The sequence below is a fragment of the Ascaphus truei genome, chromosome 4 (genome assembly GCF_040206685.1).
Source record: "Ascaphus truei isolate aAscTru1 chromosome 4, aAscTru1.hap1, whole genome shotgun sequence".
Lineage (NCBI taxonomy): Eukaryota > Metazoa > Chordata > Amphibia > Anura > Ascaphidae > Ascaphus > Ascaphus truei.
In genome coordinates, this window is record NC_134486.1 from 234,894,258 (window position 1) to 234,913,168 (window position 18,911).

The 18,911-nt window shown below is 45.1% G+C and overlaps 2 protein-coding genes across 3 annotated transcripts in view; both read left to right on the plus strand.

Moving 5' to 3' along the window:
* WDR27 (WD repeat domain 27) overlaps window positions 1-18,911 on the plus strand; it is a 585,895-nt gene that overhangs the window by 144,841 nt on the left and 422,143 nt on the right. The gene's annotated exons all lie outside the window — the stretch shown is intronic.
* On the plus strand, window positions 11,495-18,501 carry LOC142493285 (uncharacterized). The gene is made up of 2 exons (XM_075597048.1): window positions 11,495-11,964; window positions 13,788-18,501. Exon 2 carries the CDS (start codon window positions 14,001-14,003, stop codon window positions 17,034-17,036), a length of 3,036 nt encoding a protein of 1,011 aa, XP_075453163.1. The 5' UTR covers window positions 11,495-11,964; window positions 13,788-14,000; the 3' UTR covers window positions 17,037-18,501.

Below are 18,911 nucleotides of genomic sequence, written 5' to 3' on the forward strand. Positions count from 1 at the left end.
GTGTTTCTTGCAAAAATAAAATGTCTGCCCCCTTACGCTTATAATCCCTGAAGGCGACCCTACGCTTCGCTGGACTGTTGAAACCCTTAACGTTGTGGGATATTAGCAGGAGTTCCTTACTCATTGAAGAACATGGATCGACTTTCCTGCCGTAATCTATTTCTGTCCTGAGCGGCGGGTCCTCCGCTGGAGCTATGACTCTTCCTTGCGTCCCAGGTCACCTCACTCTCACCTGAGGAAACAAAGGGGGGGGGACACATGAAGGGGAAAACCGGGGGATACATAAACAACACACAACCTGTTTTGAAACATAATATTTCTCGACGTCTTGTCGAGTTTGTCCTCTTGTCGAGGTCATCGCCTTTGGGTTCCCGAACTTCTCTCTGGAAATCCAGATTTGGCTTGGAGTGGGTGCCGCCCCCTCCAAGAGTCCTGACCCAAAGGGCTTCACTAGGGCCCTGAAGAGCCTCCCTCTTCATCCCTAGCGTGTGGCCCATGCGGACTTTGAAGCAGGTCACCTCCTACCACTCCTGCCTCGCTCTTCCCTTATTTTTACTAACGAAACCTATCTAACTTCCAGTGGATGCACCCACAACCCTGTTCTCCCAGTATTCTGTCATCTCCTGCCCCACCCTTTCCCCTCGTTCTTAATGATGCTTTGCCTTCCGTGTGCCCCTGCCGACTCCTACTGCTATTTAATGTGTGTACTCCTCCCGTACCTACCCCTATAAGCCTTTTAATTGTATTTAGGCGGATTAGGCGAGTTGCCTACTCCTTTCCTCCTTCATTTGGTATGGCCAACCGCCTGCGCTTCTTCCTCTGCCTTTGTCATCTGCTCTGATTCTTCCGTACCATCCCTTATTCCCTCCATCTCTTTACCGGTAGCTTACCTATCCTCTCCTTTGTACATACAACTCCCAACCCCTCACAATCCCACACTTCTCTATCTCCTTCAACTAGTGGTGCCCCCCCAGTTCTCCCTCTATATCTCCTTATGCTAACCCCTTTTACCCCTCTACCTCACGACCTACCTATTCCCTACTCACCAACTTGCTCTTTGCTTTCACTCACGCACATTCTAACTTCTTCCATCCGTTCCTTTACCCACACCTATCCGTCTCCCTGCTATCACTTCCCCCTTTCCCACCTCTACCAGTCACCACTCACTACTCCCTCTACACTTTCACGTCCTGCTATCTTCCTTGTTTTCTCAATATGTATCTTTTTCTCCTCAGCCATTTCAGCTCACTTACCCTTCCATTTTCTGTCACTTCCTTGGTCCCTTCTTCCGCTAAGAGTCCTCTCCCTGCCTCCTGTACCTTCTCTGCCCTCTCACCTTACCCCTTCACTCCCCCTCTAGCCTTACATCCTGCTATTGCCCCTTCACATACCTCTCACTTTCTACCTCCCTCGACTTTCTGCTACCCTGTCCTTGTGCTCTCTTATTATTCCCCCACTCTCTTTCCCTCCCCTCTTACTATCCCCGCTCCTATTGCCGCTGCCTCACCCGCTCCTGCTGTGTGCGGCAACCTCCCTTCTCCCTTTGCGCCTAAATCAGTGCCGCTTGTTTTAAATCTCCCGCCGCTACCCTCTGTCTACTTCATTGCCTGTTTCTCCCCAAGCTTGCCGGTCCGGCGCTCCTCGGCCACCTCTCGGGGCTTCCGGCCTTGACTGTCCTGGTTGCTGATGTCATCCGTCTGCGGTGGCTGGGTCCGTCTGTGCGCCACCTCCAAGATGGCGTCGTCGCGTCCGGCTCCAGCTGGTGATGCGCTTCCGGGCCGCCGCCATTTTGGGTCTCGCGTCTCACCAGGGCAGAGGTATGGGCGCGCTCTCCTGCTTCTCGCTCTTTGCTCTCTTCCGGCTCCTGTGCTTCACCTTGGATTCCCGCCATCTCAGGTACCATCGCCATCTTGTGTAGGGGGTAGCTTTTGTGAAAAAGGAAGGCCGACTTCTTTTGTCGGTCGGGGCCTACCGAAGTGCCCCTTGGCCCGATACTATGGGAGGTAGTGTTCTGTCCTTTTGTGGCAGTGGCTCTCCCTCTGGGGATAGGGGCCTGTCTTTGACGTGGAGCCACTGGGATGTGGTGACAACTTTTTAGCAGTTTAACTTAACTCAACTACTGCCGCAACATTAACTTGAGGATGCCTTCCTTTCAGTATTTTTCTCTCTGCGCCCTGGGGGACTTAGCATTCTGCGCCCATATGGGTTCTGGGAGCGGGCCCGCTGGGTCTGTGTCAGTAGGGGCATCGCCCAGGCCCAACTTATGCAGGACGGAGGGCCCCTCTTCCAGCTCCCTCATCGTGACCGCCTTACCTCCCCTAGCCACCAGGAGGCCGAAGGGGAAGGTCCACCTGTATCTGACCCCCTTTTCTCTCAGGGCCTTTGTGATCGGTAGCAGGGATTTGCGGCGGGAAAGCGTCACAGGGGACAGGTCTTGGAAAATTGTCAGCCTCGTGCCCTCGTACTCCACTACAGGTAAGGGTCTGGTTTTATGTAGTACAGCTTCCTTTGTTCTATAGTGATGCATCCAGAGCACAATATTCCTGGGCTGCTCGCTTTGGAGCAGTTTAGCCCTCAGGGCCCAATGGCACCTGTCCATCGCCAGGCAGTCCTTTGGGGTGTCAGGGAGCAGAGTCTCTAGCCATTTTGTGATATATTCATCACAGTCTAGGACCGTTTCAGGGACTCCTCTGATTCGTAAGTTGTTGCGCCTGTCTCTGTTCTCAGAGTCCTCTTGGCGCTCCCGTAGTTCGTTCACTTGGTCCTGGAGGTCTGTGTATTTTCTATCTTGTCTCTTAATCGCTCTGATCGATTTGTCCATTTTGGTTTCTAGTGTGCTTGTCCTCTCCCCCAGCCCGGACACCTCCTTTTTTAGTTCTTTGATCTCCGCCTGGAGTAATGTCTTTAGGTCTGTGCATAATCGGGTAAAATCACATTGCCGGACCGGCAACAGCGCTGGGTTGTCGCGTTCATTCTCCTCGCCGTCTGGCTCCGTTTCAGACCTGGCATTCGAATTGGGCGCCATTTCTGCTCCCGCACCGCTCAGCCTGGCGCGTCCGATATACTCTGGCAGACCCTTTTTCTTTGTCGCTGGGGCGATGTATGTGATATTTGGGGTATTTGGCAGTAGTTTAGGGGTTTGTGTTGGGTTTTAGCGTTCGTTTTTAGTAAAGCGAGGCACGGAGCTCCTAACCTATGCGACCATGCTCCTTGCCGTCGCGCATGCGCCTCCTACAATATTGTATTTTTAAGACAATTTGTAGCCAATGTTAACCCCTCCGGTGCCAGATTGATTAAAATATATAATATATCATGATATTATCATGACAGTGAGTAAAAATATTTGGTCAAAATTTTTTTTTAGGGAGTTGTATTGTATGTCTTTATTTATATAGCACCAAAAGTGTACTCAGCGCTTCACAAAGAATACAGTACAGGGAATTTAAAAAATACAATAAGTGCAGCAAAAATCAGACAATGGGAAATGAAATCCCTGCCGCGAAGAGCTTACAATCTAAGAGGTTTGAGGGGAAACTTACAGAGACAGTAGGTGAGGGAATAAGTGCTGTAGATGGGTGTGCTTGGCCACAATGGGTGGTATAAGTGACTGTGGGACAATATCATGAGTGCAGGCTATTGGGATGTTTGATTTCTGGGGCAAGTTTTAAGGTTAGTCAGTGTTAAATGAAAAGGTTAACACCATTTACAGGGGAAGTGATGGCAGGGAGGCTTGGGCGAGATCAGGTGTGTATGTCTGTCTTCAGGCTTAGGGGAGTTGATTCCAAAGTACACATTTAGGAATAATTTAACCATTGACAGATTTTGGGCCATATGTATCAAAGCAAAAGTGGTACAACAAATACACGGTTGGACCTGCACTCACAATTAAATATATGTAAATCAGTATAAATGAAAAACAGCATACATTAAAAAGCAGAAAAAAAGTCATAAATAAAATAAGGGGAACTCACATCTGATGTGCTGCTTATGAATTGTCTCGGTTTAATATGTATTCATCAGTGGTACAGAAGAAAAATCAGCTGGTTAAGTCTCCACATCCAGAAGAATACAAAGGCAGGCACACATTGCTATAGACAGAAAATCTCAAGGAATGTTTCAAGGCCCATGGCCTCTTTGTCCCGCTTGAGAAGCCTTGAAACATTGCTTGAAGGTGTCTGTCTATAGCAAAGTGTGTCTGTCTGCTTTTGTATCCCTCTGAATATGGAGTCATAACCAAATGATCTGAGTGAGTTCTCTATATTTTATTTATCACTTTTTTTCTGTTTTTGAATATGTTATGTATTTTTTCCATTTTTACTGATTTACATGTTTAATTATGAGTGCAAGTCCAACCCTGGATTTTTTGCATATTATTATACCAGTGCGATATTAGTACTGGACCTTTGCACCTATGACTTATGAAATAACTGTAGGTGAATGCAAGTTCTAAAATCTTTTTTTTCAAAGCTAAAGGGATGCCATTCTGGGGCTCAAAAATGGCAGCATATGTATCAGACTACAAAAATCCTATTAATTTAAATGGGAAATGTTCCCTTTGATTCATATGGTGCAATGATTTTGCCACAAAATTGCACCAATTTGGCCTTTATATATATGCAAAAAGTGTTATTAAATCGGCGCACTATACTAAAAGGTGAAAAATAAAATTATATTTCAGTGACCACAAATTGTGATATAATAAAATAGTGATAGTGCAAAAGTGTGCAAATAGTGAAAAAAAGAAGAAAATTAGAAAATATACAATACAGTGTACAATATACAATATAGTACAAATATACAATACAGTGTAAAGTGCTGCTCAAACCCTCCACAGAATTGCTTCTTCAATCCTCAGGAAATGTGTAGTCCAGTCGGTGGTGAGCGCAAATATGTGAATAGAAATAGAAACACAAAATAGTGCAATACAGCTGAACCCCGTTATAATGCGGTACTCGGGGTCCACAGAATGAGACCGCGTTATAACTGGGATCATGTTATTTTTTTTAAAAATGGCCGCCGCAATCAGGACTTATCCGGAGCAGGGTGCAGGGGATCCGACACCACGGTTCAGCCATGGGGGGAAGAGGGGAGAGGGGAGGGGGGGTATGTGATCGCAAACTCCTCTGTATACTTGTCTGCTAACCCTTTCTCTGCCCGAGGGGCCAGCAGTCCATTGCAGTGTGTGTGTGTGTGTGTGTGTGTGTGTGTGTGTGTGTGTGTGTGTGTGTGTGGTGGTATACTGTGCAAATTCCTCTGTATACTTGGCTGCTAACTTTTTCTCTGCCCGAGGAGCAAGCACTGCATTTCAGGGGGAGGGGGGGAGAGGGTGGTATGCTGTGCAAACTCCTCCTGTATACTTGGCTGCCGAGGGGCCAGCAGTGCATTTGTGTCTGCAATATTAGTGAGTACAGCAGCTGATGGATAACTTAACTCTTACACTGCCCTGATTATTGGGCAGTGTAAATTGCTTCCTTGTTATCTTAAAGACCTTTCCAGTCAGGTAGGTGTGTGTGTGTGTGTGTGTGTGTGTGTGTGTGTGTGTGTGTGTGTGTGTGTGTGTGTGTGTGTGTGTGTGTGTGTGTAAGGAATCCGCTCCGCGGTTTACTGGTTGCCTTACCTTGCAGACCTGTGCAGTCCTGGAGCACCTCTCCTGATGTTTGCTGCAGCCTGGATTCACTCACCAAAGCAATACACACTCCCTCTGGTATCTATTGCAGCTGTGCAGCCTATCACTGCAACCTAGACTTGCGTTCACTCATTGGAGCAGTGCCTTCACACCCCCCTCCGGGGATTGGCCCGCTGGCCTTTAAGTACTGTCTTCCCATAATGCTCCCTGCCGAGCATAGTCCTTCCTGGATGTCACTATCTGTTCTGCCACAAGCCCTCGCTTGTTCCTGTCTCTCATGCTGAAGCGGAGTATTCTCCTTGTTGTCTGCAGCTTCAGGTTTCCTAAGGCCGGCTGCTATATTCACGCAGCGGTCTGCTCCAGTCTCCTGTGTTGTAGCTGAGTACTCTTCTTATTCACTTCAGCTCCTTGTTTCCTGTGACCGGCTGCTATATTCACGCAGCGGTCCACTCCTGTTCTCCTGTGCTGAAGCAGAGGTTTCGTCCCTGCGTCCTTCAGCCTCCTGGATTCCTGCACTGAAGCGGAGGTTTCGTCCCTGTGTCCTTCAGTCTCCTGGATTCCTGCACTGAAGCGGAGGTTTCCCTGTGTATCTTCAGCTTCCTGGTTCCTGGGGCCTACTCTTTCCCTAATCTAGAGAGGCCGTGTCCTGGTTCCTGCGCTGAGACAGAGGATTCCCTAGCCCGCTCAGGACTCTTGCGCTGTAGCACTGGTGCACCCGTGCAGCAAAGCGGTGTGCTACTCTGGTCTGCCTACCATCTCCTGTGACCAGTACCATGGGCCATGGTCGCCGCTCGCGCAGAGGCCAACCCTGCGCTCCTAAGCTGAAGCGGGGCTCTCCTGACTACCTGTTGCCGAACTCTTGCCTGAACAATGTTTATCCTGATGTCTCCTGTCCTGACCCTGGCTTCTACAACGACGACGCTGTCTTGTCCAATCCTGATCCTGCGACATATGACTACGAACTGCGCAATCCGGATCAGCCTGCGCGGTCTCAGGTCGGTGCTTTTACAACCCCACCTCAGCCTCGCGGTCCGACCCTGGTTTGTGGCGAGCAGAACCCTGACAGTATGCTCGGCCGCACAAACTCGGACCGCGCTGTGGTGAGGGTTGGTAAGTTTCTGTCTGAAAGCCTGTCCCAGCCTGTAAACCAGTCCCAGTGTGAATACCAGTTTCTATGTGAGATAATACCCCTGATTGAAGATCTGATTGTGTTTGTAGGTTTAACTCCTTTGCAAAACAAATGCCACAATGATCTCATGATGAAGGTTTACCGCCTCCGGGACTTAAAACAATCGCTGGCCGCTTGTATTTGCTTTCCTGGTTACCCTTTAACTTGGGAAAATGTGTACCCTTTAGAATTGGACGACGCCCAAAAAGAACTCTCTTCCCTGGCCTTGTCTTTAGACATTTATATAGCAAAAGAGGACCCTCTCCTCATGTTGGCTGATGCCCAAAAAACACTCCATATCCTTTCCATGACATTGGACATTTGCATAAAGGAACAGGATCCTCCCCTCGCCAGCTTCGCTGCCGCTTGACTGTATCCCTGGTCTACCACGGATCCTTGCCCTGAGTGTATGGCCGGGTTCCCTGACACCAATGATATGTTTTCGTTAACCCCTGCCGATCAGTCCTGTGAGGTCCCCCTGGAGAATACATATGTTGCTCTACCCAGCACTAATGTTCTTGTATCAGAGAATAAGTTCATTAGTTCTCCTATTTCTAGCTCAGAAGTCCTTTCTCTAGGTCTTGAGGGTTTTCCAGCTTTAACCCCTGCCGAGCAGTCCTGTGAGGTTCCCCTGGAGAATACATATGTTTCACTAGCCAACACTAAGGTTCTACTATCAGAGAATAAGTCCCTTTGTTCCCCTATTTCTAACTCCGAATCTGTCACTCCAGCTCTTGAGGGTTTTCCAGCTTTAAACTCTGCTAGGCAGTCCTGTGCGCTTTCCCCGTCAGAGAAAGAATCCCTAAGTTCTGTTCCCAGGGTTATTTTTGTATTAACCTCTGTGGGGCAGCTCTCTGAGTTTCCTTTGGTAAATCCCTGTTCTCTGTCAGCCATGGTCACGCCCCTAGCTTCAGAGAGAAGATTACCTATGTTTTACTCTCAGGCATTGTCTGCATTAACCCCTGTAAATTCTTGCTGCCTCCAAGTTAATGCCTTTGTTTTAGCCTCAGAGAATGAGTCCACAAGTCAGACAGCAGAGGTTGCATTGAGGGATTCCCATAACCGTACGGAGTCTCTAGATATTCTTTGCTATAAATCCCCTGCTTCAGCTCAAGTTTCCGCAGTTTCGTCTCCGGAGACTTCGGCTAAAGTTCTGGTTCCTGATAAATGTATTCAGGAGTCAGGTTTTTCCCTAAGCTTGCTCGCAGAGTTCCTTCTCCCGGGTGTTTCGCTGAACCAGCCTGTCGCCCACATAGCGGTGATCCCTGCTTCAGCGCATAGTTCCCACATTATGGAGTCTGCAGTAATTTCTGGTTTCCCAGACATTCCTTACCAAATACCTACTTTAGAGACCAGTACGGTTATGATTCACTCCCGTGAACTGTCTGAGTTCTCCTCCTCTTTAAGCTTAGGGTTAAAAGCATACAGTAGTCTGTATGTTCATCCTGGGGTTCATATTATGTTCCCAGGAATGTTTGCTGACGCACGGTTTTCTCCCAAAAGTGACGCTTTTTCATATAGATTAGTAAAAAGCTTGCACACTGTTTCCCTTTTCGCTGAATTGTGTCTTACTAGTTTTGAGACTCTGAGAGGTAATGATTCTCCTTCTGATTCTGAAGCTCTTCCTACAAGGAGTATACTGATTGGGGGTTCCCCTGTTTTCTCTGTCCAGGCTAATTCTCCAGGGATCAGCATATCTGTGGTCACTCCTTTAGTACTGTCTGAGGTCACCATGCATATATTACAAGTCCTGGGGTTTAAATCTGAGCTGTTTAGCTGTCCTGCCTTTGCTGAAACCCAGTCCCTCAGTACTGTGTCTAAGGGCCTTATGCAGAGAGCATCGTTATTTCGAAATTCACCATTTTTTGTACAATTTCGCGCAGAAACCGGCAGAAAATGGCGAGTTCCGAAAAACGCGCCATTTTGTTTTTTCAATTGCTAAAACTCGCCTCGCGGCTGGCGAGAACCTCCATCTCGCCATTTTTAAAACTCTCCGAATGCAGAGAGGTGCGAACGGCATAAAGCGGCTGTTCGCGCCAAAAAATGGCGCGATTCTCGCATTTTTGCCGCGCCAGGAAAAGATGGCAAGATGGCGCTCGCCGCCTATAGTAAAGGGGAAAAAAAGGCGCGAAATTGTTTTTACACGTTTCTGAAGCGCGCATCTCGCCAATTTAAACTCGCCACACGCATCCATGTTAAACATAGCAGAATTCGCACTTTTCTGCATATGGAGAATAAAACTCTCCAAAAAAGCTACTTTTTATGAAATTCGCCAATTTTAAAATTCTATGCTCTCTGCATGAGGCCCTAAATATGCCCCAGCAAACATGGGGTTACTCTGGGAAGAAATTAAAACTCCTGTCTTAAAGGGTATTTTTTCTCACATGTCCAGCAAATCTAGAACCTCAGTAATTGTTTCTAAGTCACTTATCAATACATCTGATTTTTTCTCTAATCAAACCCAGACACCCTCACTATCAGTTAGGAGTCCTGTGATCAGAGATTTTGCACTAGAGAACACACCAATTCATGTTTTTGTCAGGATAGGTACCCCTGAGGTTAGGGCCATTGCAGTTTCGGAAAAGACTCCTTGTACTCCTAAGGTGCCTGTCATTAAGAGTTTTCATAGTTCATACTTGCTGCTTGTTGATTCTCAGGGCCCTGTCACTGAGGTACAGACTTCAGCTTCTGATGTTAGCTTCCCTCCCACCACTACCCTGGCTCTGCCTTTTTCTCAAGCTACTGATTTGAAGATCCCAAGGACTATTCCTGATTCACTGACAATATTAGCTCCCAATGAAGATTTCCCAGTATTGGAGTGCTCTACTGTTTGCTTCTCTGCTCCTGCTAAACCATGGTTTTGTCCCTCGGAATTTTCGGTTGCCCCTGTTATTTCCTCTCAGTTGGAAATACTCTGTACGTATCCCAAGATTTCGGTCCCTATGCCTGGTTTACTGCTTGCCTTGTCACCTTCCATACCAATACCGGGAGATGCTTCCAACCAGCCTATACCCTTACTAACCATTACCTGGGAGCCTTCTAGAAAAAAAATTCCTCGCAAATTCCAACATGCAGTGGTCAGCCAAGACTTTTTCTGTTACAAAGTTCCTCCTGGTGTATTCGATCAACTATCAGGGCCGCTGATCCTAGATTCAGGTTCCTTTATTAAAGACTGGGCTTTCAGTGGGGGTTCTTCTACCGTTTCTGCTCTGGAACTCTCTGGTTCTTCACAGTCCTGGATTTCCAAGTCATTTTGCGGGGCGAGCCATGTACCAAGGATGTTTCTTCTACCACTCTCATTTCCTAGAACTGTACTCACCAAGGAACTGCTCGTTTATGGATCCCCTTTCCACCTAAAGAACTTTAGGAACAACTCGATGTCTCCGAGACCCATGGATGGTCCTGTCTGGCCGCAGTTTTCACCGTGGGGTGGGGGTACACTAAGGAGTAACCACGAGTCTCTGGACCACGACTCTACCCCCAATCCTAGACGGTTCAGCAACAATTCCCGGTCCCCCAACTCTATGTGTGCTCATTTTCGCCCGGAGGTCTCGCATGAAGGGGGGGGTACTGTAAGGAATCCGCTCCGCGGTTTACTGGTTGCCTTACCTTGCAGACCTGTGCAGTCCTGGAGCACCTCTCCTGATGTTTGCTGCAGCCTGGATTCACTCACCAAAGCAATACACACTCCCTCTGGTATCTATTGCAGCTGTTCAGCCTATCACTGCAACCTAGACTTGCGTTCACTCATTGGAGCAGTGCCTTCACACCCCCCTCCGGGGATTGGCCCGCTGGCCTTTAAGTACTGTCTTCCCATAATGCTCCCTGCCGAGCATAGTCCTTCCTGGATGTCACTATCTGTTCTGCCACAAGCCCTCGCTTGTTCCTGTCTCTCATGCTGAAGCGGAGTATTCTCCGCGTTGTCTGCAGCTCCAGGTTTCCTAAGGCCGGCTGCTATATTCACGCAGCGGTCTGCTCCAGTCTCCTGTGTTGTAGCTGAGTACTCTTCTTGTTCACTTCAGCTCCTTGTTTCCTGTGACCGGCTGCTATATTCACGCAGCGGTCCACTCCTGTTCTCCTGTGCTGAAGCAGAGGTTTCGTCCCTGCGTCCTTCAGCCTCCTGGATTCCTGCACTGAAGCGGAGGTTTTGTCCCTGTGTCCTTCAGTCTCCTGGATTCCTGCACTGAAGCGGAGGTTTCCCTGTGTATCTTCAGCTTCCTGGTTCCTGGGGCCTACTCTTTCCCTAATCTAGAGAGGCCGTGTCCTGGTTCCTGCGCTGAGACAGAGGATTCCCTAGCCCGCTCAGGACTCTTGCGCTGTAGCACTGGTGCACCCGTGCAGCAAAGCGGTGTGCTACTCTGGTCTGCCTACCATCTCCTGTGACCAGTACCATGGGCCATGGTCGCCGCTCGCGCAGAGGCCAACCCCGCGCTCCTAAGCTGAAGCGGGGCTCTCCTGACTACCTGTTGCCGAACTCTTGCCTGAACAATGTTTATCCTGATGTCTCCTGTCCTGACCCTGGCTTCTACAACGACGACGCTGTCTTCTCCAATCCTGATCCTGCGACATATGACTACGAACTGCGCAATCCGGATCAGCCTGCGCGGTCTCAGGTCGGTGCTTTTACAACCCCACCTCAGCCTCGCGGTCCGACCCTGGTTTGTGGCGAGCAGAACCCTGACAGTGTGTGAGAGTATGTTATGGATTACAGGTATTTTCTGGCATATAACGCATAATAAATACAGGTCACAGGTACTTATATACGTAGTATCATAGTAAGGCCTAGTATAGCTTAGAGTATATTCCTGGTTTTCTTGTCTTAGAAATAATAGCTTGTTTTGCTCAGAAGTGGCAGGATATTAGGACAGGTTGCAAAGACATAAAAGGGGAACTTATAACGGTAAACACGCCGTGGTTAGAACAGTAACTTATGAAATCCAAGGTTACTAAATACAAGTCCTAAGATCGTAAACATCATACGTCACAAACCACAGAGTATGGACACATGACACGTGACACACGTACGCAGCAACTAATACACTCTATATTAGGTTGGCCCGACTCCATGTTAGATCAGAGAGAGAGAGAGAAAGAGAACCGAACTTAAGTGTGACATCACACAGATGAGACTGGGACTGGCTGGCTGACCTGACATAATATCTTTTGGTTTGTGAGTATTGACAATGCATATCTAGTTATAATCTCTGCATAGTTAGGAATGGATTGGTAACATACTGTAACTGTTAGCCATTGGCTTATAAGAAGCTTGTTCTGATATTTCTGATATTTCTGAATATTGTTGTAATACAATAAAGGATAAACCTTTTCTTATACAAACTCTGAGTACCCTTTCTTTATAAATAATAATCTCACGATACCCTCCATATATCATAATATGTGAGGGTGTGGCCCGAGGCTTTTTCGAGTGCAACATTTTGGTTTGTGTTCTCTGCTTAGAGCAGGATATAACTCACCATAAGGCGACACTTGATAAAGAGAGGTAGGTGGATTGAACCCAGATTATGGCGCCCAACGTGGTTAATTACTCATGAGTTGTATAATAAATCTGACGTTACCCATTTAATCTTGAAAGTACACGTGTATGCTATATTTCCTCTTTATAAAAGAGAAGGTACAATTTTCATTATATATATATATATATAGTATATCATGGCTGTTACGGATTTTGCACGAGTTGCAGATCTGAATGTTTTAATGAGGAATCAGTATCAGAGAAATCTGATTGACGGTGAAACTCTGGCATTTGAAATTCAATTTGGCCCGTGGGGACCTGGGGCAAGATACTGCTATCTAACAATAGACACCACAACTGATCCAAACACATATCAGTACGTACAACAGGCATATGATCCGTTAATACACACGATCATTAATTTGACACATAATGCAGCGACTGTCATTTTGGGACAACAGCCTGTGATTGCTACAGGCGTGGACAGACATGGTCCTATTAATTCTGGTGCGAAATATGGGGAGAATCGCACACACTTATTTACACCAGTTACATTACCTGAGTTAACACCAGCAGCACGCGACATTCTGACAGAGCGCGCAAATGCAACTGCAGAAATCACGCTGTTAAGAGAAATTGTTAAAGCCCTCTTCGCAATTAGAGGAGCTGCTCCAGCGTTAATTGATGTACCAGCTCGGGTACAAGTTTGTATTCCCATGGCGAACATTAAGGCTACTATTGGAAAGTTGCCAACTAATCCAAAAGACATTGCATTGTGGCTTAATGAGAGAACGCATTGTTTAGATGGGGTATATCCTACACCGATAACACAAACACAAATACTGGTGGCCGAACATGAGGAAAACAGTTAAGACAGTTCTAAGCAACTGTAAACCATGTCGGTTGGTGAACGCTCCTAATCATCAGACCCCACCATTTATTATTAATGCAATACCGAACAAACCGTTTGATTTAATATATTTGGACCATATTGGACCTTTGCCAGCATCACATTCCTACAAACATGTTTTGGTTTGTGTTGATGCTTGTACAAGGTTTACGTGGTTATACCCCGTTCGTAGTACGACATCTAGCTCTACGCTTAATTGTCTCAACACCTTAGTAAGTGTGGCTAAGCCCAAGGCCTTTCATTCCGATGGTGGACCTGCTTTCACAGCAGCAGAAACCAAGGAATGGGCCGCAACATTAGGTATTGATTGGGCCTTCAGCTCGCCGTCTTATTCTGGAAATCGCTGGAATCTTTGCACGTAAAAATTACGAGGTAAAACGACTTTTAACCAAAATGCTATCTAATCGTCCTACACAGTGGTATCCACTCTTAGTTACGGTTCAAATTGGCCTAAATAATATTCCTAACTCAGTAACTGGTAAAACACCCCATGAACTGTTATATGGTACTCCTATGAATACACCGTTTACTAATGATTCTATTTCTGTCCCAGGGAGACTTGAACAAATATTAATTTTACAGGAATTGAGGGATTCTTTTTCCCATACAGCCCACACACCACGTAATCCTGCAGCTTGGACGCCGCAGATTGGACATTCGGTCCAGGAGAGGGTTGCTAAGGTAAAGCCGTTGCGGCCTAAGTGGAAGAAACCTACCACGATACTTAAAAAGATAAATGAAAGAACCTTTATCATCCAAGATACAAAAGGAAAAGAAAGAAAAGTGAGTATCGATAATCTTAAGCCTACAGCACATTGCAGTAATGTCACTGTTCAAGATGGAGGAGACACCGTATCTGCGACAGACTTCGATCGAGCTGCAGCCTCTCGAAGCACAGATTGCAAGACAACAGGATGTGGAAAATAATCACGCAGGTGAGGTCCTACAAGCTGAAGCTGACTTCCCTGACAGTGACCAAAGACATATATATGTGTTACCTGCCATACCGGATCAACGCAACATTTACCAGAAGGCCTATCAAACAGTGGCTAAGGTGATCACAAAGAAAAGACTGTTAAAGACTATTTTGTGTCTCTCAATCTGTTTTGCTTTTCTAGCAATATCAGCCAGCGTTATTTTCAGGTTACAATGGCATTTTGTGACTCAGCAAGAAGGAGAGATCATCGACTGGAAACGTACAGCAGCACACGGTATTACCACACCAGACTCCGGCATCGTGAAACGAGGACTACATTACGATTTGAAACCGGTGGACATACAGTCGGTGGGTATACCTCAAGGTGTGTATTGGAAGCCGTTTCCTAAACCTATCATCCAGAAACGAAAGACTTTGGGGATTTCACAGGTTGTGCTGTTTGATTCTACTGTGCTAGCTAAAGAAGCTGGTATAACTACGCCAGAAGGAAGGAAGCTGGTGACACAACATCTGAATGCACAGATGCAACAGCTGCAATCTACAAGCCTGAAATATGATTTACCCCTTCATGACCATTGGAAGCAGCAAAGCTACCGTGAACAACGTTGTCATGCTGAATTTGGACATTGTTATTTCATTGACTTTCAAGGAACACGTAAATGGCCAACGAAGGAGCTGAAAGCTGATCATTGCCCTCGGCCTGGTGTGACCATGGACAATATAAGGTATAAGCAATACCCTATTTTCTATCTGAATACAGGTCAAATTACTCAGAACGGATTCGTTCCCAATGGACAGACTGATCCAAGAGTGGCATTCTGGGAAGGTGCTGAAGAAGAAGAGTACAGAATACCTGGGGGGGTAAGACCGTATATATCTGCTGTTTTTTGTACTGACAGTATTTACTCAGGATGGTGGAACTCATCAATAACCGCTGAGGACCTGTTACACAAACTTCAAGATGTGATGGAAGATGCTAAAACTGGACAGCTAAAGACAGCAGCACTTCCGAAAGAATGGAATACAAAAGGTGATGGTATGTTGTTTCGTGAACCTACAGCATGGGACACTTGCACTCAACCACGCTTTGCTACATTTACCAATACGACATACTACAGCCATTCATGTAAAGGTTTCAAGAATGCGTGTGGTATCACATTGGAGAAATTGATTAATGAAGGAATCTGTGATAAGGACACTACAGTATTCAAGTACGGTTGTAAACCGTGTTCCTTTTATTACAATCTCACGCAAGGCTATTTTAACTGGCAACCGAAAATGATTGATCAAGGATTTTTACATTTTTCTGGGTTACGAGGTTTTTGGTGTGTGGAGCGAATAGTGATTATGAAACCTAATTACAAAGTCTACTCCCTGTTCCAGAAATGTCTCAATGATAGTTTGCATATGAATGTTGACACGGTAATCAGGGCAATGAGCGATTTGATGAATGTTCAAATAGCTCCAGATGATAAACCCTGTGAGTATGACACGTGCACCACACGTAATATTGTTAACATGCCCTACTCAGAGGCAATGTGGGGTACGAATGCAACGATTAATGCCATAGTGTATTATGAAAATGACACAGAGTTCATGAATGAATGTAAAGTTTCAAGTAAAACATCTGCAAGAAAATTGCTTACTAACGATGATATTCTTATAACCACAGGACACCTGCTGAGTGATTCTGTTTCTGTTATAAGTCAAATCTCTGACTCAAATGATGAAGAATTAAGGAGAGGTATTTTGGTGTTAAGAGATCACATGATAAAATTTGCTTCCTACACAATTTCAGATATAACAGTGTTATCTGAAGAAATTAAAGCTTTGGTTATTCTTAATCACATTACTTCTATCAGGTTAACATTGCAAAGTAAAAAGGTTGACATATCACTTTTAAATCTCACTTTAATCACACAGACTCTCAATTTAAGTCCGAAAGAATCTGAAATCCTGGCATATGTTTCACAAACCACAGTTTATGACATACGAGAAAGAAACCACAGACGGGTTCATAACCCTGATGACTCATTATGGGAAGTTTTTATATACTATGAATTATTTATTCCAGGAGATGTGTATACAACAAATTGGGAACTGCTTAATTTTGGACACATAACACACACAGGTTCTTATTTCGCAAGGATGCAGGTTGCGCAACCATTTCAATACATGTCTGTGAAATGTGATCGTAAATTTTTCATCAGCACTATAAGATGTGTTGATAGAGGTTACTTGATTTGTGATGACATTATACAGCACATGCCTTGCAATGATCAAATGCAAGGTAGCAACTGCCCGATAACTGTAATGCCTATTCAAACCCCTTTTACATTAATTCACAGCCTAGATAATGGGAGTTACATAGTGTTATCTACAGAAAAGGATTGCGATATTCCTCCTTTTCAGGCATCACTTGTCACGGTTAATGGGAGTATACAGTGTTATGGTACTACACTTATTCCACCTCTGTTACATCAGAAATTCACATCTGGAGTACATTTCCAGGTACCAGCTATCACACTGATCCTTCCTCACATGACAGCCTATTTGGCACATTTAAAGAAGATGAAAGTTACTATAGGGTTCACACATGATATAGTACATACCCTTTTACAGAGAGTTCACAGTGAATTACTACGTGTTGATTTGCACCCAGGTGATTTTCCCCAGTGGTTAACTACACTGGGTGAGTCATTGAAAACTTTTTGGCCAATGACAGGTAATTTTTTGACAAAGATAGGCACTAGCCTACAATCTACTGGTAAAAGTATCTTTAGTGGACTGGGAAATGCGTTTGGAATCCTAGGTTATTTAAAACCAATATTGTTTTTTATTTTAGGGATAATAATCCTTGTTATTTTGCTTCGTATTTTCTCATTTCTTCCGAAGATGAAGATGAAGAGGCGTTCAGCTTAATCACATTTTGCTTTATAGCATATATTCTTATATTTTTACCTAGATACTAATATACTGTTTTAAGCACACAGGTCAAATCTAACCTGCTGCAGTATGCTTTGTTGCAAGGACACAGACGAAAAGAAAGATGCTTCACAAATCTTGCGTCTACCACGTTCCTATCAGACCTCCATGAGGATGTACTTAGATGAACTGGTTTTGCCAAATCGAAAACCCCGCAAAGTGCATGCAGTTCACGATACGATGAGAGACTTTATGTATCAGGACTCTCTTGCTTCCTCTGGACCGTTTTCTGTTTTAACACCTAATGGGACATTGCTACCGCGTAGCTTGCTAATGTTATGTAATTTTTGGCAAGTGAAATCTTTGCTGTCTCTTGGTGATCAACCCAACTTCAAGTGTAGAGACATCCACCGTCAAATATTTCAAATGTCTTTTTATACAATTGAAGAAGGTCATATCAGTATTGTCAGCCACGGGTCATATAATTGTACCACTTTGCTTGCATGTTCAGGTAATAAACATCAACATTGTTTTGGTGCCCGTTGGAATACTACGCTCTTGAGTGTGTATGAAAGCCAACATCAACCCGCTTTACAATTGGGTGATTTTTACAAATTGATACCTTCCCATCGTGGAATAACTTGTGCACATATGCGCAGTTGTGGGTGTTTTGGCGATCAGTCACATACTCCTATGAGTTCAAGCTCATCTACATCAGAGAGCTGTGACACTGTCTTCCAATAGTACACATAATGAATATTTTCTGCTTTGATAGTTTTTCCTGCATTTGCAAAAATATGATAATTATGTGTAGGAGAGGGTGTTATGGATTACAGGTATTTTCTGGCATATAACGCATAATAAATACAGGTCACAGGTACTTATATACGTAGTATCATAGTAAGGCCTAGTATAGCTTAGAGTATATTCCTGGTTTTCTTGTCTTAGAAATAATAGCTTGTTTTGCTCAGAAGTGGCAGGATATTAGGACAGGTTGCAAAGACATAAAAGGGGAACTTATAACGGTAAACACGCCGTGGTTAGAACAGTAACTTATGAAATCCAAGGTTACTAAATACAAGTCCTAAGATCGTAAACATCATACGTCACAAACCACAGAGTATGGACACATGACACGTGACACACGTACGCAGCAACTAATACACTCTATATTAGGTTGGCCCGACTCCATGTTAGATCAGAGAGAGAGAGAGAAAGAGAACCGAACTTAAGTGTGACATCACACAGATGAGACTGGGACTGGCTGGCTGACCTGACATAATATCTTTTGGTTTGTGAGTATTGACAATGCATATCTAGTTATAATCTCTGCATAGTTAGGAATGGATTGGTAACATACTGTAACTGTTAGCCATTGGCTTATAAGAAGCTTGTTCTGATATTTCTGATATTTCTGAATATTGTTGTAATACAATAAAGGATAAACCTTTTCTTATACAAACTCTGAGTACCCTTTCTTTATAAATAATAATCTCACGATACCCTCCATATATCATAATATGTGAGGGTGTGGCCCGAGGCTTTTTCGAGTGCAACATTTTGGTTTGTGTTCTCTGCTTAGAGCAGGATATAACTCACCATAAGGCGACACTTGATAAAGAGAGGTAGGTGGATTGAACCCAGATTAAGTATTTGAGGGAGTCTGCAGTGTATATGAGGGAGTGTATATGAGGGAGCGTGTGTGTGTCTCTTACCTGGATGAACCAGATACTTAAAGCACTTTTCCCCACACTTCCCTACTTGGTGAGGGGCTGCAAAGACAGCAGTCTCAGGTTTCCCATGGTCCTAAAACCCGGCAGATTCAGCCTAAAGCTGTATTCCCACGTATAAGAAGCAGCATAGAAAGAACAC